At 37.4% G+C, this 19,322-nt stretch overlaps 1 protein-coding gene across 1 annotated transcript in view; it reads left to right on the forward strand.

The window, feature by feature from the left end:
- GDAP2 (ganglioside induced differentiation associated protein 2) overlaps nucleotides 1-19,322 on the forward strand; it is a 63,247-nt gene that overhangs the window by 6,987 nt on the left and 36,938 nt on the right. The window contains exons 2-6 of the mRNA XM_046007082.1: nucleotides 1,628-1,855; nucleotides 3,171-3,310; nucleotides 13,154-13,307; nucleotides 13,713-13,801; nucleotides 19,042-19,118. Of these exons, the coding sequence (XP_045863038.1) occupies nucleotides 1,680-1,855; nucleotides 3,171-3,310; nucleotides 13,154-13,307; nucleotides 13,713-13,801; nucleotides 19,042-19,118 (636 nt within the window). The 5' untranslated portion in view covers nucleotides 1,628-1,679. The remainder of the gene's footprint in view (nucleotides 1-1,627; nucleotides 1,856-3,170; nucleotides 3,311-13,153; nucleotides 13,308-13,712; nucleotides 13,802-19,041; nucleotides 19,119-19,322) is intronic.

Raw genomic sequence — 19,322 nt, forward strand, 5'->3', positions numbered from 1 at the left:
CAAACTTCATACATGCAAAAACACATGAGGAAGAATGACCTTGATTGTCACTCCACTGCACAATCTACTCCAGTCTTTCCCTTCCCTGTGAATAGAATTAACATCTACTCAGTTGCTCAAGCAAGAAATCGAGGAGTTACCTTACCTTTGATTCTGTTCTTTTCCCTCACCCTTCATATTCATTTAACAAGTCTTGTTGATTCTACCTTCAAAATGCATTCCAAATCCAATCATTTATCATCGCCTTGGTCACCATGTCACCTAAATCCCTGCAGCCATTTTCTGCTGGTCTTTGGTTGTACTCTCATCCCTACTGGATCTCACTGTAGCTCGAGTAATCTGACCAAGTATTAACTATATTAAGTCATTCCATTTGTCAAGGTCCTCTAACAGCCTCCCCCCATATTATGATAAGACCAAACCTTCTTATGGCTTACACACTGCATCATGTAGCCTTTCCAAAGCTCTCGCATTACCCTCATCACCTACCATTTATAACCTAGCTTATTCTATTCTATCCAGATCAGTTTCCTCGCCCTTCCCAGAAGACATAAGCTCCGTCCTGCCCTTTGGGCCTTTTCTCTCACTGTTTCCTCCTCCTGAAACACTCTGCAGGGTTTCACATGGCCTGCTGTCTCACTTTATTTAGCTCTCTACTGAGATACTACCTTTTTTCTCATAATAGTTATTGCTTCCAGTCAATCCTTTGGATACATGCTTACTTTGATTATTGTTTATCATCTCCTTTCCAGGAAGCATAAGCTCAGTAAGTGCTTGGACTTGCTGTCTTATTCACCAGAGTATCCCCAGTGCCTAGAACAGTACCTGACATGTAATAGATGCTTACAAAGATTTGTGAATGAATGAATCTGCATTTTAATGAAACAGCTGCCTGACTTCTTGGCAAATTAAATATCCATACTTCTCTTTGTAATACTTGATACTGTGTGTCTTCCTGTCACCCTCCTCTTCCAATTTCTGTATTTCCCTATAGCCAGCATCCTACACATCAGTGTCTCATGCCATATCTTATAAATTGTCCAATCCTGTTAATTCTTCGTATCTTGCCTCTCAAATCCATGCCTTCTGCTCCATCTGCTTTTCCTCATAAGTTCACACTTTTATTATCTCTTGTTACTTGACTGCAGGAACCTCCCTGCTTCTCATTTTGTCTTACTCAGTTATCATTTAGTAAGATTTATATTATCACATATTATCATTTGGCTGAACTCTACTTTTTTTGACTGAACTCTTTAAATTGTCCATATTATTTATCTTTATATCTCTTGAAGCACCTAGCAAGCCCCCCTCCTGTCAATTGCAGACATTCAGTGAATGTTGAATGAGTTGTCCTGGGTTTCTGGGAAGTTGAACTGGTGGGCCATGTGATTATTTTAATGGCTGTGATTCTTTGAAAAGAAATTGTTCTGAAATAATCCCCCTTTCTTCCTGTTTTAGAGAAGCTATAGCAGTTCTTTGTTGTATATTGGTTTTTATGGAGTATTTTAAGCAGCTAGTCACACAATATCCTTTAGAGTGTTTCACAGTAGAGATTTGTTTTTTGATCTAATAGAAATAAAGTAATATCTGTACTTCTCATTAAAACAGTTCTTTCTTTTCCTTTAAGCTAAAGTCTGCAGTGAATATTGAATCCTGAGGAATTTGGGGAAAGACATTCCATGGATCCCTTGGGTGCACCTTCCCAGTTTGTGGACGTGGACACACTGCCAAGCTGGGGCAACTCATGGGAAGATGAATTAAATACTTCTGATACTGCAGCTGAAACATTTCAGGAAGACACTATTAGATCACCTTTTCTTTACAATAAGGATATCAATGGGAAAGTGATTCTTTGGTAATTCTTTGATTAAATTATATCACGATATAATAATACCCATAAGTTCTTCTAAATTATTTTTTCTCATTGTTTCTTCTAAACTTTTTTTCTCATAATTTCTTCTAAACTCTTTTTTGTAAGCCGTAGCATTGTTGAAATACTGTTTTGCTTATACTTAAAGTTTTATTGAGGAATAATTGACATACAGTAAACTGTACATGTTTGAAGTGTACAGCTTGGTGGATTTTAACATGTATATATCCATGAACCTGCTGTGTTACTTTGATCACCACAGTCAAGATAGTTAATATATTTATCACCCCCAAAATTATTTCTTTGTGTCCCTTCATAATCCCTCCTGTCTCCTTCTCCTCCCTGACCTCCTCTCCTCCACATCCCCCAGCAACCATTGATCTTTCTGTCACTATAGATTAGTTTGCATTTTCCAGAGTTTTATATAAATGGAAATCACATGACCTTTTTTTTTTTTTATTCTGGCCTCTTTCATTCAGCATAATTATTTGAAAGTTCATCTATGTTCTTGCATCTGTTAGTATAATACCTTTTTTTAAAAAAAAAGCTTTATTGAGGTATAATTCATGTATCATACAATTCACCAGTTTAAATTATATGTCTGTGGTTTTTTGTATATGCAAAAAGTTGTATAAGCATCAGCCATAGTCAGTTTTAGAACATTTTCATCACCTCAAAGTCCTGTATGCATTAGCAGTCTTTTCCCATTTCCCCCATCCTGCAACCAACCACTAATCTACTTTCTCTGTCTATATGTCTATAGATTTGTATATTCTGGACATTTCATGTAAATGGAATCAATTGTGACTTAGTATAACATTTTGAAGTTTCATCCATATTGAAGTATGAATCAGTACTTCATTCCTTTCTGTGGCCAAATAATATTCCATTGTATGGGTATACCTATCACATTTATCAGTTTATCAGTCATTAGCTGATAGACATTTGGGTTGTTTCCACTTTTTGGCTATCATAAATAATGCTGCTGCGGTGTACTCTTGAAACCAACCTTCTTCCACTGTCTGAGCATTCTATTACAGTGAAAGAGAAATACGAAAGAAACAAAAGAGTAACTGTGAGGGTTCTGTGGGTTTCAGGGTTATAGTATTTGCATTGAAGATTCTAAGATGTCAGATTAGTCTTTGTGAGTCCAGAACTACTTTTTCATTCTTGCTTAAGCTTGTGAGCTGCCAAAACCAGTGTTGTGAGGGGAGTGAGGATAGAATGTTTTGAAAGAATTAGCAGTTAGCTTTCTTATCTCCCTACTTTTCCCCACACTTGTACTTTCTCATTTCCTCAGGAAAGGAGATGTGGCATTACTGAACTGTACAGCCATTGTGAATACCAGCAATGAAAATCTTACAGATAAGAACCCTGTGTCAGACAGTATCTTCATGCTTGCAGGACCTGATTTGAAGGAGGACCTCCAGAAACTTAAGGGTGAGTGAGGTTTCCTAGGTATATTGTTGCTTAGGAAACATTTATTTTTGATATGTGAAGAAGCATGTTTTGCATTTAGTGAGAATGCTAAGTAGATGTAGCTATTTTGTTGTTTAAACTTCATAAACACAGCTTTTGAAAACCCCACATTGTGTTAGAAGCAGAACACTGAGACTTTACTCTCATGTTCTTGAATTTGAAAATGACAGTCACTGTAGCCAGTTAACTCTTTGGTAGTGTTTTCTTGGCTGTATATTTTTCTTGCACTAATAAACTTTGGGAAACAACTATCCTTTCTCTAAACTGAAAAATTTTATGATTTGATATTGATAGAGAATTTTTCATATACCTCATGGAAAGTGATTGTTGCACTTTGGAAATGTAATTGACTTACTGATAAAACCAAAATATATTTTAAGAGCAAAATATATTCTTGACTAATTTTGCACTTGCTCCTTTTCTCTTAACCAGAACACTCTTCTGAGAATATTTCATTGGAAATGGGGACAGGAAGAGTTCTATTAGTTCAGAATCTTGTTTACTTTATTTGCATTCATTTTCTTAAATTACCAACCTGGCAAACCAGGTTACTGTTATTTGAGCCCAAATAGAATATTATGAAATTCAATCATCCCATTTTATAAAAAGTAATTATGAAATACAGCAGTGTTTCTTAAAATGTGAACAACAAATCTCATCTCCATAAAATCCCAATTTCTTTGACCTCTACCATTTAATAGTGAAAACTGTTTTCTAGCCTAATAAAGATATTAGCATTTGAGCAGGAATACATAATGCTGACTCCATGAATGAAGGAATAGGGAAGAAGCACATTATCTAATCAAGAAACTGAACTCTAAGATAGCAGAAAGAGGGGGGAAGGGGCCTCAATTAAACTAAAAACATGATACCATGAAGAACATGTAGAAATTAGAAAATGTCGTACAGATAATACTGAGAAGTTCCTTGATAAAGGTAATAGAGAAGTTGGTCTGGAAAAATTCCTTATGGTCCGTGTGCGTGTGTGTGTGTGTGTGTGTGTGTGTGTGTTCGTGTGTTCTCAACCTTAGAACTGGACTTAAGGGGCACCTGGGTGGCTCAGTGGGTTAGAGCCTCTGCCTTCAGCTCAGGTCATGATCCTGGGGTCCTGGGATCGAGTGCTGCGTCGGGCTCTCTGCTCCGCAGGGAGCCTGCTTCTCTGCCTCTTTGCCTCTCTGCCTACTTGTGATCTCTTTCTGTCAAATAAATAAATAAAATCTTTAAAAAAAAAAAAAAAAGAACTGGACTTAGGGATAAGAAAAAGGAAGTAATAAAATTTAATACCAAGGATACAAGTAAAGCTTCAGTATTTAACAGCATGTGTTTGAGAGCCTCCAAGCAAGAGTTTACATTATAATTCTGTCCTTCACTAACTGTGTAATGTAAAACCAATTACTTCACCTCTGGGCCTGAGTTTCCTTTTCTCTAAAGTGGGCATGGTGATAATAGTCTCTACCTCAGTTTCTGACACATAGCAAGAGTTCAGTGAGTATTTGGGGATGGAAACAATATCATGAAAACAAATTAAATAATGACCATTAAGTGTTAGGCACATTCTAAGTGTTTAGTGTTATTGCTGATGTTAGCTACAGGCCTCAGTTGTTTGATGAGTTAGTTCCAACCTGCGGGCATCTTCAACAACTTCATGAGTGATTACAGTGTGACTTCCCAAATCTGTGTGTGATAGAAAGCTGAGAGGTTAATAAGGAGATTTTGGGTATTAGACCAAAGAATTTTAAATATTCTGAACTGACTGGTAGTATGAACCAAAAAATGAAAACATTGATAGGGATGAATATAAAAGTTTTGCAATAAGTTTAAAACCTTAATTATCCAAATTCTGGTTGGGAAAGCCCAGTTTGACAGCCCTTATTATATAAGAAAGTATTTGCTATTGGAAAAATGGGATTATCATTCATTCCATTTTTCATGCAAAAAACTTCAGGTTAACGCTTTACTCCTTATCCCCCACATAAAGTTTGTCATCAAGCCATAAATACATCTCAAATTTCTTTATCACCACTGCCTCCAACCCAGCCTATCCTGCCATCATCCCCTCTGTGGACTACAGCCATAGCTTCCCTTTCATCTGGTCTCCCTACCTTCATTCTTCAACTAAATCTCTTTAACACATGCAGTAAGCATTGCTTTTTAAATTGTAAATCCCTTAGTATTGGTTCTCTGCTTTAAACCATGTAGTGCCTCCCATTACACTTAAAATGTAAACTCCTTAAACTGGTTCCCTGAGGACCTTCAAAATATCAGTTACTTGCCTCCAGGCTCCTTTCACATCCCCTTTTCCTTTCTGTAACACATTGAACCAGTCTGATCTCTAATTTCTTCCTTTAGCTCCTTTTCAATTTTGCATGTACTTTGCTCCTTCTCTCAGTTCTTCACTCTTATTCTTAAGTCTTTGCTTGTATCTCTTTCACAAAGCACTATTCCATTTACTTCAGAATTGGCCAGTCTCCCCATGATATATGCTCCCAGCATGTAGTACTTCTCTTTGGGGCTCTTATCACAGTTATAATTTCATAAATTGTTTACCTGATGAAAGTGTTCCTGTTAAACTTTGGCTTCTATGAAAGTCTTATTGGTCTCCATGTGTTCTGTAACAAGAATAGTGGAGTCATCCTTTAAGGAATAGATAAATGACTAGAAATTCTCTGGGATTTTAACTAGCTAGACTCAGTAATGATAAAGTCTCATTTCTACTAAGAACACTAACATTATCAGATTATATCACTAGAAATATAGCATCATAGAGGAAGGTAATTTTTTATCAGCTTAGAATAGACTATCATGTCTATAAGATGTTTTATGTAAGCCTGATGGTAATCCACAGGGAAAAAACTTTTAATAGATACACAAAAAATAAAGAGAAAGGAATTAAAGCATACCAGTAAGAAAAAGAAGTCACAAAGGGAAACTACAAGAAAAGAACAAAGGAACTTTAAAAACCCAAGAAGCAATTAACAAAAGGGCCATAGTAATTCCTTACCTAGCAATAATTACTTTAACCATAAAAGGACTAATTTCTCCAATCAAAACACATAGAATCATTGTTGGATTTAAAAAAACAGATCCAACAGTATAGTGTCTACAAGAGATTCACTTTAAGTTTAACAACACACATAGGCTGAAAGTGAAGGGATGCTAAAAGATATTTTGTGCAAATGGAAACCAAAAGAGAGGAGGAGTGGATGTACTTATGCCAGATAAAATAAACTTTCAGTCAAAATGATCACAAGAGATAGAGGTCACTATGTGGTGGTACAGGGGTCAGTTCATCAAGGAGATTTAACAGTTGTAAATACATATGTACCCAACATTGAAGCACCTAAATAAATATTTAAGGCAAATGTTAATATACTTAAATGGAGAAACAGCAATACAGTAATAGTTGGGGACCACAGAATACCACTTTCAACACTGGATAGATCATCTAGGCAAAATTAATAAGGGAACAGAAGGCCTAAATTATACTGTAGACCAAATGGACCTAATAGACATATACAGGACATTCCATCCAACAACACAAAATACACATTTTTCGGAAATGCATACAGAACATTCTCCAGGATAGATCATATGTTTGGCCACAAATCAAGCCCTATCAAATTTTTTTTTCACTTTTTGTTTTAAATTTCTTTTCAGAGTAACAGTATTCATTGTTTATGCACCAAACCCAGTGCTCCATGCAATAGGTGCTGTCCCTATTACCCACCACCTGGTTCCCCCAACCTTCCACCCCCTGCCCCTTCAGAACCCTCGGGTTGTTTTTCAGAGTCCATAGTCTCTCATGGTTCACCTCCCCTTTCAATTTCCCTCAACTTCCTTCTCCTCTCCATCTCCCCATGTCCTCCATGTTATTTGTTATGCTCCACAAATAAGTGAAACCATATGATACTTGACTCTCTCTGCTTGACTTATTTCACTCAGCATAATCTCTTCGAGTCCCGTCCATGTTGCTACAAAAGTTAGGTATTCATCCTTTCTGATGGAGGCATAATACTCCATCGTGTATATGGACCACATCTTCCTTATCCATTCGTCCGTTGAAGGGCATCTTGGTTCTTTCCACAGTTTGGCGACCGTGGCCATTGCTGCTATAAACATTGGGGCTTCTTTTCACTATATCTGTATCTTTGGGGTAAATACCCAGTAGTGCAATTGCAGGGTCATAGGGAAGTTCTATTTTTAATTTCTTGAGGAATCTCCACACTGTTCTCCAGAGTAAGCCCTATCAAATTTAAGATTGAAATCATATCAAGTATCTTTTCTGACCACAATGGTGTGAAACTAGAAATCAGTAATAGGAAAATTTGATTTCTACCCAGTCTTACATCCAGTCTTTGAGTTTAGGAATTTTATGAACCTAAAGCTATGTGGGTTATTGTTTTGGTAAAGAACGTATGGTAAGAGAGATTGATAAATGATGTTCAGCTTTAGAGTCAGAATAGCTTCTGATAATTGGCCTGTCTACTTGTTTCTGGGCAAGAAGCCATGTGATTTATAGATACTTAAGTAGCTTAAGTATCTCCATGTACAAAATGAAAAAATACTTTCTTCTCCCATCAGGATCACTATATAGTTTTGCTGCTTAAATATTCCATCACTTGGTTCTTAAATGCACAGGTTTGCTAGGATGAGAGTACATATACTACACTTTTTGATTGCTCTGTTCTCGTATGAATAGGACTCTTTGCTATAAGCATTAAGACAACTTTTGTATTTCTTACTGTGGATGTTGGGATTTAGAGAGAAGTAAGTGGAGTTGAAAAGCCCTAACTAATCTTTAATACTCAGATATATTCAGGTTGTCATTGCAGCAGCGCTCCTCAGCGAAAGATGTAGTCAGGGATAAAAGATGCACTGGACAGAGTTATGACTGGAGTGAACTCGAACTGATTCAGGAAATTTATATTCGTTTTACAGGAATTAAAAATACTTTCAGGACTGTGTTTTAACTGTTGATAATGATGTCAGGATTTGGGCTTTAGGTTAGAAGAAATCTGGGCGTAGAAAGAACAAATGGAAGATTGGGAAGCAGTGCAACAGAACTTAGCCTAAGTCTAGTCTCCAGAGTTCTGAGTTTTGGTTAACAATTATTAAAGGAAAGGTGAGATTCCCAGAACCAAAGTATCCTGAACACTTAACAGTTCTTTACTGTTTCTGTAGTCTCTCCTCAGAGATCTTTGGGATTGATTCTGCAAACTGACTTCCCAAATATGTGTTTGCTTGCTTGCTTTAATTTTTTTATATATATCATTTCTTTTGAATAATTGTTGTCTACTTACAGAAGTAATAAATGCAAATTGTAGAGATTGTATGCACAGAAGCTACAAAATAAATGAAAACTTAACATTTCCACCCCACAAAGATCACCAGTACTAGTTCTGTGGTACATATTCTTCTGGATCTTTCTGTAGGTATATGTAGGTATATGCATATATTCTTAAATATTTTGTTATCAGCATAAAATAAAATAATTATATGTATATACTGTCCTTCAGTCAGATAATTGTATACATTATTTGACAGAGAGTGAGCACAAGTAGGGGGAGCAGCAGGCAGAGGGAGAGGGAGAGAAAGAAGCAGCCTCCCTTCTGAGGGGCTCAATCAGAGGACCCTGGGATCATGACCTGAGCTGAAGGCAGATGCTTAATGACTGAGCCACCCAGGTGCCCCAGCTGCACATAATACTGTTCTGTAGCATGCTTTCTTCAGTAAATGAATTCCACCTTTTGGCTTCAGAAATTACTTTATCTAATACCCAAACCATATTATAAATTTATAGTTGACCCTGAAATGCCCTCTGCAGCTACTTTGTCCAAACTGATATCCAATCCAGGGTCACACATCTAACTGTTGTATCTTTTTAAAAAATTGTTTTCCATCCAACTCAGTTCCCTTTTTATGATACCAACTTGTTGAGTGAACTAGGCTGAGATGTTTTCCAAGATGGCCCACCTTTGGATTTATCTCATTACCCTGAGGAACCGTTTGGTTTCTTGCTTTATCCCTTGCATTATAACCTGGAGGTTATATCTAATCAGGTTTGGCTTAAGCATCCCATAGGTGATAGTGTATTGTGTACTTAACGTGTCATATTGAAAGATGTATAAAATCTGATTGATCCACTAGTTGGCCATTGCTGACACTAAGATGGTTCTCTGGTATAAAGTCATGACAGCTTGATTCTTCTATTTATAGAGTTGTTTTACCCTTTGTGACTGAAAAGTAATCAATATGGGGTTATTTAAGCTCTGTGAATGTCCAGTTCTCTGTCACATGTTCACATAATGGTTTTAGCAACTATTTATAGGCTTTGAGTCATTAATTTCATTAAGATTATGAAGTTATATTTTTCTAAAACCTATCATTATATCCATAGTTACTAGCTAACATTCCTGTAGAGTCTTTCCTCAATAACTGATCGGTGGTTACTTTGAATTACAGTTTCTATGAGAGGGCAGGGTAAATGCTTGTTTTATTTACCATTTTTCAATGCCTCAAATGGTGCCAAAGAGGTTTTTCTACCTTTCTCTTTTTCGACTGTCAGTTGGTGCTTATGGCTTTTCATGGGTCAACGTATATGTGATTATAAAAGTCAAAGAATTTTATGTCATGATGTACAAAAGAAAGCATCAGTTCTCTGCCTTTCCCTTTCCTGCCTTGATACCTGTTCACCAGAGGCATATATACTTTCAAATCTTTAAGTTCCTTATTTACCTTCTGTTTCCAGATAATATGCTGCAACTACTATATTGATTTTTTTCCCTGTCTTTTGACTTCTTATTATGGAAATTAAAAATTAAATTCTTGTTCATCCACGCTCCTCTTTTTTTTGAAGATTGATTGATTGATTTGACAGAGATCACAAGTAGGCAGAGAGGCAGGCAGAGAGAGAGGAAGGGAAGCAGGCTCCCCGCTGAGCAGAGAGCCTGATGTGGGGCTGGATCCCAGGACCCTGGGATCATGACCGAAGCCAAAGGCAGAGGCTTTAACCCACTGAGCCACCCAGGTGCCCCCATGCTCCTCTTTTACATATACATAAAATACTCACGTTTTCTTCCCTCTTCACGACCTTCCCAAATAGGCCTGTCAGATTTTTATTAAATCCCCATTCAGCATTAACATTGTGACTGAATAAGTATTACTCGCCATTGATTACAAAACTGATTAGTGTTCTTTTTGTACAACTATTTTCCTCTAAGTTAATTTTCTTAAGTTCCTCTAAGTTAATTTGCTTAATTTTCTAATTAACTTATTGGTTCAATCCCAGACCTTTAAATAATAACTGTAAACCTCTCAATAAAGTCAAAAACTTTATCTTTCAGCTCCATCTTTTTCTTGGCAACTTCCCTCCTGGAATCCCCTGTCCTCTTTCCTCTCCAGACTGTTCTCTATGCCTGTTGTATAGTTAACATCCTAGAAAATCCTTTTTTCTGTTCAGTAGTTTGATCCACTCATTTTCTAGATCTCATGCCTTTCTCTTTGATGTACTCCTTAATCTTTGTGAGTATATCTACCAGGAGATTTCTGAGGATGAATGGGGGCAAAATTGCTGAGATCTTCTACCTTCATACTTGATTGGAAGTTTGGTTGGAAATGAAATTCTAAGTTGTTAATCATTTTCCAAGTTTTGGGAGGTATTGCTCCAATTTTTATTATTGCTTCTGAAAAATCAGATGCTTTTCTTATTCCTGAGTCTTTGTGTGTCACTGATCCCCGCCCTTCCCCACCAGAAACTTTATGATCTCATCTTATTTCCAGTGTTCTCAATTTCACAGTGAGGTACCATGGTGTGATTTGGGTATTCCATGGGCTCCTTGGTCTGGAAACTTATCTTTCAGTTCTAGAAAATTTCTTGTTTTATTTCTTTTTTTTTTTTTTAAAAGATTTTATTTATTTATTTGACAGAGAGAGATCACAAGTAGATAGAAAAGCAGGCAGAGAGAGAGAGAGAGAGAGGGAAACAGGCTCCCTGCCGAGCAGAGAGCCCGATACGGGACTCGATCCCAGGACCCTGAGATCATGACCTGAGCCGAAGGCAGCGGCTTAACCCACTGAGCCACCCAGGCGCGCCCTCTTGTTGTATTTCTTCTCTAATTTCCTTCCCTTTGATTTCTCTGTTCTCTCTTTAAAGAAGTCTATTGGATATTGTACCTCCTTGCTTAATCCTCCAATTTCCTCCAATTTCCTTGTCTTATTTTTTTTTTTTAATATTTTATTTATTTACAGACAGAAATCACAACTAGGCAGAGAGACAGGCAGAGAGAGAGGAGGAAGCAGGCTCCCTGTTGAGCAGAGAGCCCGATGCGGGGCTAGATCTCAAGACCCTGAGATCATGACCTCAGCTGAAGGCAGAGGCTTAACCCACTGAGCCACCAAAGCACCCCATTCTTGTCTTATTTTTTATTGTCCAGCTTTTTATTTTCTGGAAGATTTCCTTTGCTTTAGCTTTAACCCATCTATTGAACTTACTGTTCCTGCTATCATATTTTTCACTTGGCTATAAATTATATAAGCACTTTTTCCTGTTCTCTGAATATTTCTTTCTTACAACATTCTGATTTTGTTTCAGAGGTACTATATCTTCTCTTACCCCTCAGACAGTAGTAATTATGGTTTTGGGAGTTGCATTCTCTCTTTTTTGAGCATGGCCTTGACACCCGGTGGTCAGAAGCTTTGCTTGCTTCCTGGTGATCCTCGAGTGTCAGTGTGTCAATTGTATTTATGAGGGAAGAACTGAGAAAGTGAAGGGAACCTTTGTGTGCATGGGCAAGAGTTACTGCTTGGTGGATCTAGAAGCAGAGGATGAGCAGGAGCCCTGTTGTTTTGTTGGGGAATCTCCCTTAGTTGTCAGAATCTGTGAGTCCTTTAGTTTGGGTCCCCTTAGTTTCCTGGAAAGGAATCCTTCAGGGGTCTAAGTGTGGGCATCTATGTTTCAGAAGCCAGTTAGGAGCAGAGGGCTAGAGCTGTCACTGTCGAGTGTAATACTTTAACTAAATCCCCTCTTTTCAGCCATGCCTGGGGTTCTGGAGTCCAGAAACTCTATTTTAGCATCTCCAAAGAGTAAACCTTCCAGCTGCTATGGTGATAAATCATTCCCTTGCTGTGCTGGCTGGGAAGAGGTTGTTGCAGATTTGACTGTTTCTATGCAGACTTAACTCAGCCTCTTTTTAGTCCCACTTCACATCATAGCTTTTAGAAGTACGTAGACCTCCAATTTTTGAGCCTTTCTAGTGTTCTGCAATAATAACAAGAATAATAAATAATGCATTTTGTATTTTGCTTGTATTGACTTATTTAGGCCTGTGAAGTAAGTACTAGTAGTATTCCCATTAATAGGCAAATCAGGCATGGAGAGGTGAAGCATCTGCCCAGGTAGCCCAGCAGGAAGGTGGTAGACCGAAGAGTTGAATCAGAGCAGTCTCTCCTGAATCCAGCACTGCCTTTCAGTGCAACCAGCTTGCTTTGTATTGGTGACCCTGTTTCTATGAGCAGTCAGGTTTCTCTGCTTGCGAAATCAGTTATTTCTAGGCCACTTTCTGCCTTCCAGAAAGCAGATGATACCTCTCTACTTCATGTCCTCTCCCATTCTCTTTGTCTCTGTTTTTTATACTTAACTGTATTGCTTCACTGTCGTTTTGGGAGCAGAGATAAATGTTTGTGTTCAGTCCATATTTTTAATTGAAATTTCTCAAAATTCTTATTACTTTCCTGTTTTATGCCTACTGTTGTTGACTTTCTTTTTTCCAACACCTCCATGACTTATGTATGCTCCATTCCTCCCAGGTTGCCGGACAGGTGAAGCAAAATTGACGAAAGGATTTAATCTAGCTGCCCGGTTCATCATTCATACAGTGGGACCTAAATACAAGAGCCGCTATCGCACAGCTGCCGAGAGTTCCCTGTACAGCTGCTACAGAAACGTGCTTCAGTTGGCCAAGTATGGCTAATTCACTTCCTGGAAGCAGCATACCATACACTGTTAAAGGCCCCGGTTTCAGAATGAAACCTAGCCATGGAAGTCAATTTTGAGGGTTTTAAATCTTGTAAGAGGACTCGGAAGATAAAATTAATTATCTTCACACACTAATGGGATAAAAGGAGTGGATTTGGGTGACTAAAGAATTTAACCTATTCCCATTTTACTCAGTCTTTACTTCGAATTTATTTCCCCCAGATGGTACAGTTATAATATTGATACAATTATTAAAAAGTGTAGCTGGCTTAACTGTTACACTAGATTTGTTAAGAGGGTAGGGAAAGAGAGGTTGAGCTGCATTTTTAAATTAATTACATATGTATATATTATGACTGTTGGTGGATTGTGTTTTCTGTTTGACTGCAGAGAGCAATCAATGTCTTCTGTGGGATTCTGTGTCATCAATTCTGCAAAACGAGGTTACCCTTTAGAGGATGCAACACACATAGCGCTTCGTAAGTAACACTGGAGATGCTGTGCACACACTGACTGAGCACTTTGTAAGTAGGATAGGGATGATGTGCATACATTGAGTCTTGCAGATTTTTTTTAATAGCTATTACATAGATAGCTAAGGGAGATCTCTCAGTGAGTGGATCATGGCACCCTGGAGGGAACTTTGTATTAATAAGTTGCTGAGCTCAATTTACTTTCTCAGGTTGATGTTTTCTCCACCTTTTTCTCTGAAAAGGCTTACAGACTTGCCTATTAAATTGGTAAATGAAACCAAGTCAAGAGCTTTGCCAAATGCATTGAGTATTTGAATGAATACTCAGAATAATCTTAACAGGCTATAACAATGAAGTCAAAACAGATATAATATCTTTATATAGCACTTTGCAGTTGAAACAACAGCTGTTACAGATGCTCTTTGAGTATAAATCCTCGCATTGAGGTTAAATAAAGACTAGGCTCAATCATAATGAGACAGAATGTCATATGTGTTAGAAAAACAGGATATTCAGCTCGAGAGAAACATGATCTCACTGTATTATTTGCAGGTTCAGACCACATCTAGATATTTGTATGTAGTTCTGGGTGTCCTATCTAATGAGACCCAAGCTGGAGAGCAAACAGTGTGAAACATTAGTGGTATTTGTCCTAAAGAGACCATGCATTGTTTTTGCATATATGGTTCTCATCTCGAGTATCTAAAGGAGTTTCACTGTAAATTTATTCTGTGCTACATTTTTAGAGCAGTGGTTCTGAACCATCTTGGGAGCCATCATAGATTACATTGAGCATCTGATGGAAGAAAGTGGAACCTTTTCCCAGAGGAATGTACATACAGACGGAATTTGTGTGCAATTTCAGGAAGCTCATAGATTCTTTTAAGGATTGTAGATAAGACCTTCAGTGGTAAGGCAGGTCTAAGACTGTGTCATAAGGAAGGAGACTTGGTCCCACTTGAGATGGGACTGTGTAATGGAAAGGTAATTTAAGTGAACTTCTTGCCGCTGGGAATGTTCATGCAGAAGCTAAATGACCTTCTGTTGCAGATACTCCTCATTGAGGAGCAAAACTACCCCAGATGATCTTTAAGACCCATTTCTATCTCTAGAATTAAAAGAGGAGGAGCTGAACGTTTTGTATTCACCAAAAAATTACAAACATATTCCAATATATAAAATTATTATTAGCCTGTAATTCTATAGCATAGAATTTAGGGTGAGGACATAAGTAATCTTATTTAATAATTAGCTACTTTTAAGATCTTACTGCTCAAGGATTTTGTAGTAAATTTATATATTTTGTAGTTATGGTTTATATATATTAGACTGAGCTTCTTCAGGAGCTGAAATTTTTTTCTTTTTTGCATTTCCAGTGCTTCCATATGTCAAGAATGCTTTACATGTGATACTTGCTTAAGAAATATGTATTTTAAGAAGGCATAAAGAAGTTCCATTTTGTTGCCTCAACATCCCTGTGTTTTAGGTGTCCATTTTATAAGTAAAGAGGCTCAGAAATTTATCATGTTCTCAAGGTTATGCAGACTCCTGACTCCCCAAGTCTCGTAACTTGTCTGTTATGCTAGATAATTCAGTTGTGCTTGAGGTTAGAACTAGTTCAGTAGGAAACCAGGTTATCACTACTCTGCATGTATTCTGAATGGTGCCTTACCAAACCAAAGTTCCTGCTTTTTTATAATTCTTTCTGGCAAAGCTCTTGGCAGTCTTGACGTTATCTGATTCCTTCGTCCTTGCCCCATCATCCCATACATTGAGCTAATGTCTCTGTTTCTTATTAAAGTAATCATATAGGTCAGAATTTAAAGAGGCAATGACATTTTATAGAAAAGGCGCTGAAAAAGGAGTCCAGAAGACTGGTTTTTGATACCAGTTCTACCAGTCTCACCAGCTCTGTGGCTCCAGCTAAATCACTTGATAGATCACTCGATTTACCCTAGAGGTGTCAACTTTGAGCAGTACTTTAGTAAGAGCAGGTGAAAATCAACAGTGGCCATAAGGGACTTTGATGAAGCAATATCTAAGAATTGAATTAGCACAAATGAAATGGAAAATGTAAAAATGGACAAGTCAACTTATATTTTATAAGGCCTATTTGACTTATTGTACCTTAAATCTAATAGCAAAACTGTAGCATCTCATTAAAAAAAAATACACACATATAAACAGTTGTGGTCTTTGCTCACATAGTTTCTGAGCATTTGGGAAATCAATTGGAGCATATGTGGGCCAACAACAAATCTAATAAATATAAGTCTAAGTACTTAGTACCTAACTCTTTCCTACTTACTAAACTATTACTAAAGTACTTATTAAACTATTACTGAAGTAATATCCTTGTGATCTATCAAGACTCTTTTTTTTTGGTTCATGTACAGTTCAGTTCTTCATTAGAAGCCTGAAGAAACCTCTGCATTGAAATAAATTTATCAGGTTATTTATTAATTCAGCAAAATTTTGAGTGATTGTGTGGGAGGCCCCCCTACTATATAGATGAGAATACAGTGGTGAGAAAAAAGATGATGCTCTCATTCTTATTGTGGTTCCATGTTGGGAATTTAATGTCCCAGATGTCATTCTCCCCAGTTAAAGGGCTTTCACTAAAAGTTAGGTACATGACATCCTGGTTGGTTGCAAAGAATAGGGCACAGATGAAACTCTGAGAGAAACCATTTGAATTGGCAGTTGGTACTAAAATCTTATAGCTATGACAACACTCTGTCTTTTCTTCTTTGCGCAGAATTACTTTTCTTAATGAATTCTGCTGAGGGAATTCAGTTTGGTTACTGTCTGGTATTGTATTTTGTCTTCCTAGCGGAAATCCTACTATTATATGCTGGGAAACCACTATATGTGAACATTAATTAAAACTTGGTGTCAGGGTGCCTAAATGGCTTAAGTCGCTTAAACATCTGACTTAATGGTCATGGGATTAGGTCTCTCAGCCTGCTCAGGGTCATGGGATTGGGCCTCACATCCTGCTCTGTATTCAGTGCAGAGTCTGCTTGTCCAACTCTTTCTCTGCTCCTCCCCCTACTTGCACATGCATGCACCCTTTATCTCTAAATAAATTTTTTTTAAGATTATTTATTTATTTATTTGACAGACAGAGATCATGAGTAGGCAGAGAGGCAGGCAGAGAGAGGGGGAAGAAGGCTCACTGATGAGCAGAGAGCCCAATGCGGGGCTAGATTCCAGGACCCTGAGATCATGACCTGAGCTGAATGCAGAGGCTTAACCCACTGAGCCACCCAGGCACCCCATCTAAATAAAATCTTAAAAAACAAAACAACTTGGTGTCAAAATAAAAGAAAGTCCCTTTTTGAAAATACATTTTTAGAAATTGTTAAAGCAGAATAGAGAGAGAAATGAAAAATAAATTTGTCACCTAACAGAGGGAGAATTCTAAATAGTTTAATTCTTCAACAAATGGGTCTTAGATTCTCAAGATACAGTAGTGAACAAGGTAGGCAATATGTAGATAACCAGACCCATAAAATGTTACTTCAGCTACTGTTATTTTTGAATGATTGTTTGCCATATCTTAAGATGTGCTAGGTTCTGGTAATATTAATGTAAGATATACTTGGACTTCAGAAAGCTCGCAGTCTAGCTATAATATGGAATGAGAAGTTCACAAATGGAGGGCCTTTCGGGTTATAGGAGGAACACGAGGAAGGTTGGAGTTCTGTACAAACCGGATGCCTTGGACTGGGTCTTGAAAAATGAGGAGGAGTTCACTAATAGGTCATGGTGAATGAATGGTATTCTAGAATGAATGGTAACCATGCAAGCAGAGGCAGGGTAGCATGAAAGTTAAGTGGAATTGTTCTGAGTACAGCAAAGAAGCCAATTTGCTGAGAGGAAGGTCTGTGGGAGGAATGATGGGAAATAGGACTAAAGGGCAGCATCGGAGGGGTGGCCTATTGAAGTCTAAGTGTGGCAAACAATGCTGGGGACTTAGATCCTAACCTAGAAGCAGTGCAGAGCCTCAGAATTATTTAGTAAGGAGGATGACAAGGGAAGGAAGATAACTCAGGCAACAGTGAATATATAGACCTGGAAAAGAGAAACAAGAAAACAAGAGCTTATTGCTGAAGGCTTCTTGAGCATTAAGATCCTAAGAGCAGCTGGAAGATGGAAGGAATAGATATTAAAAATAGCAGCAGAATTTAAGGAACATGATAACCCATTGAAAATGCAGAATGAAGGGAGAGGTGAAAAAAGTGTTTAAAAAAATCAGGATTTGAGCTTAGATGAGTGATTTGATGTTGCTATGTTATAAAATATATAGGTAGAGGAACAAATTTTCAGGGGAAAGACGGAGGTCAATTTCGGATCTCTGGAGTTCAAGGTTTCTGGGTTATCCGGGCATATATGCCCAGAAGGCAGTAGGGAATTTAGCTGTTTTATTCAGAAAACAGAATATAAAGCTTTGAGAATGTCAGTATTTACATTGGTGCTAAGCCAGCAAAGTGGTGAGCTAAAGAGAATTTATTTATTTATTGTATATTCATAATATATATTTATCATATATTTGTAATATATATATTTTTGATATATATATATATATCAAGAAAATAAATGTGGAGGACAACATTTTTAAAAGGTAGGGCATGGGCACATAAAACTAAAGCTAGAGAAATCTCTAGTGAGGTAAGGACTGAGGAAAGGCCATTAGGTTTCATTGATAGGAAATTGATAGGGAAGAATCAAGATAACATAGAAATTAAGAAAAAAAGAATTCATCTTTGGTCAATGGGATTTTGACAGGGTTGCAGTGCTGACTATTTCCCTGAATACTATAACTAAATGAATGGTCAGATAGGCCCCAAGGAATAAAAATACACTGGATAAGGAAGACTTGTCTGGAATCAGCATCTTCTATGGCCAGGCACTGTTCTAAAAGCTGGCAATAAAGCAGTAAATAAAATAAAGCACTTGCTGGCAGGGTACTTTCATTCTAGCAGATGGGGCAGGGAGGGCAGAGAAGATCTAAAATAAGCAAGAGACTCCACAAAATGTCTATAATATTTGCTCTGGAGGAAAGCAAATCAGGAGTTTTAGATACAGTACTCAGGGCAGGCTTCACTGATGTATCATTGAGCAGAGAGCTGACTGAAAGGAGGAGTGATCCATTATAAAAATAAAACTTTGAAAGAGTTTCAGTTTTCTTCACACAGGTTATTTCTTATTTATTGAATAGTTTTTTCTATTCCTTTCCTTAGGCACTGTAAGGAGATTCCTAGAAATTCATGGAGAGACCATTGAAAAAGTAGTATTTGCTGTCTCTGAACTAGAAGAGGTATTTTGCTAATTACGTTGGATTGTTTTAATCTCATTTTTATTTGTTTGCATTTGCCTCATCATTATCTATTTACCGAATTGCCAGCAGGCAAATTCTGGGTATCTGTGTATGTATTTGGCAGTGGGCTTTACCTTCCTTTGTTGAAATGAACACATATTAGAGACTAAAAACAAGTTAAGAAAGAGCATTTAGTCATGTTTT

This window comes from Meles meles, chromosome 1 (genome assembly GCF_922984935.1).
Source record: "Meles meles chromosome 1, mMelMel3.1 paternal haplotype, whole genome shotgun sequence".
Lineage (NCBI taxonomy): Eukaryota > Metazoa > Chordata > Mammalia > Carnivora > Mustelidae > Meles > Meles meles.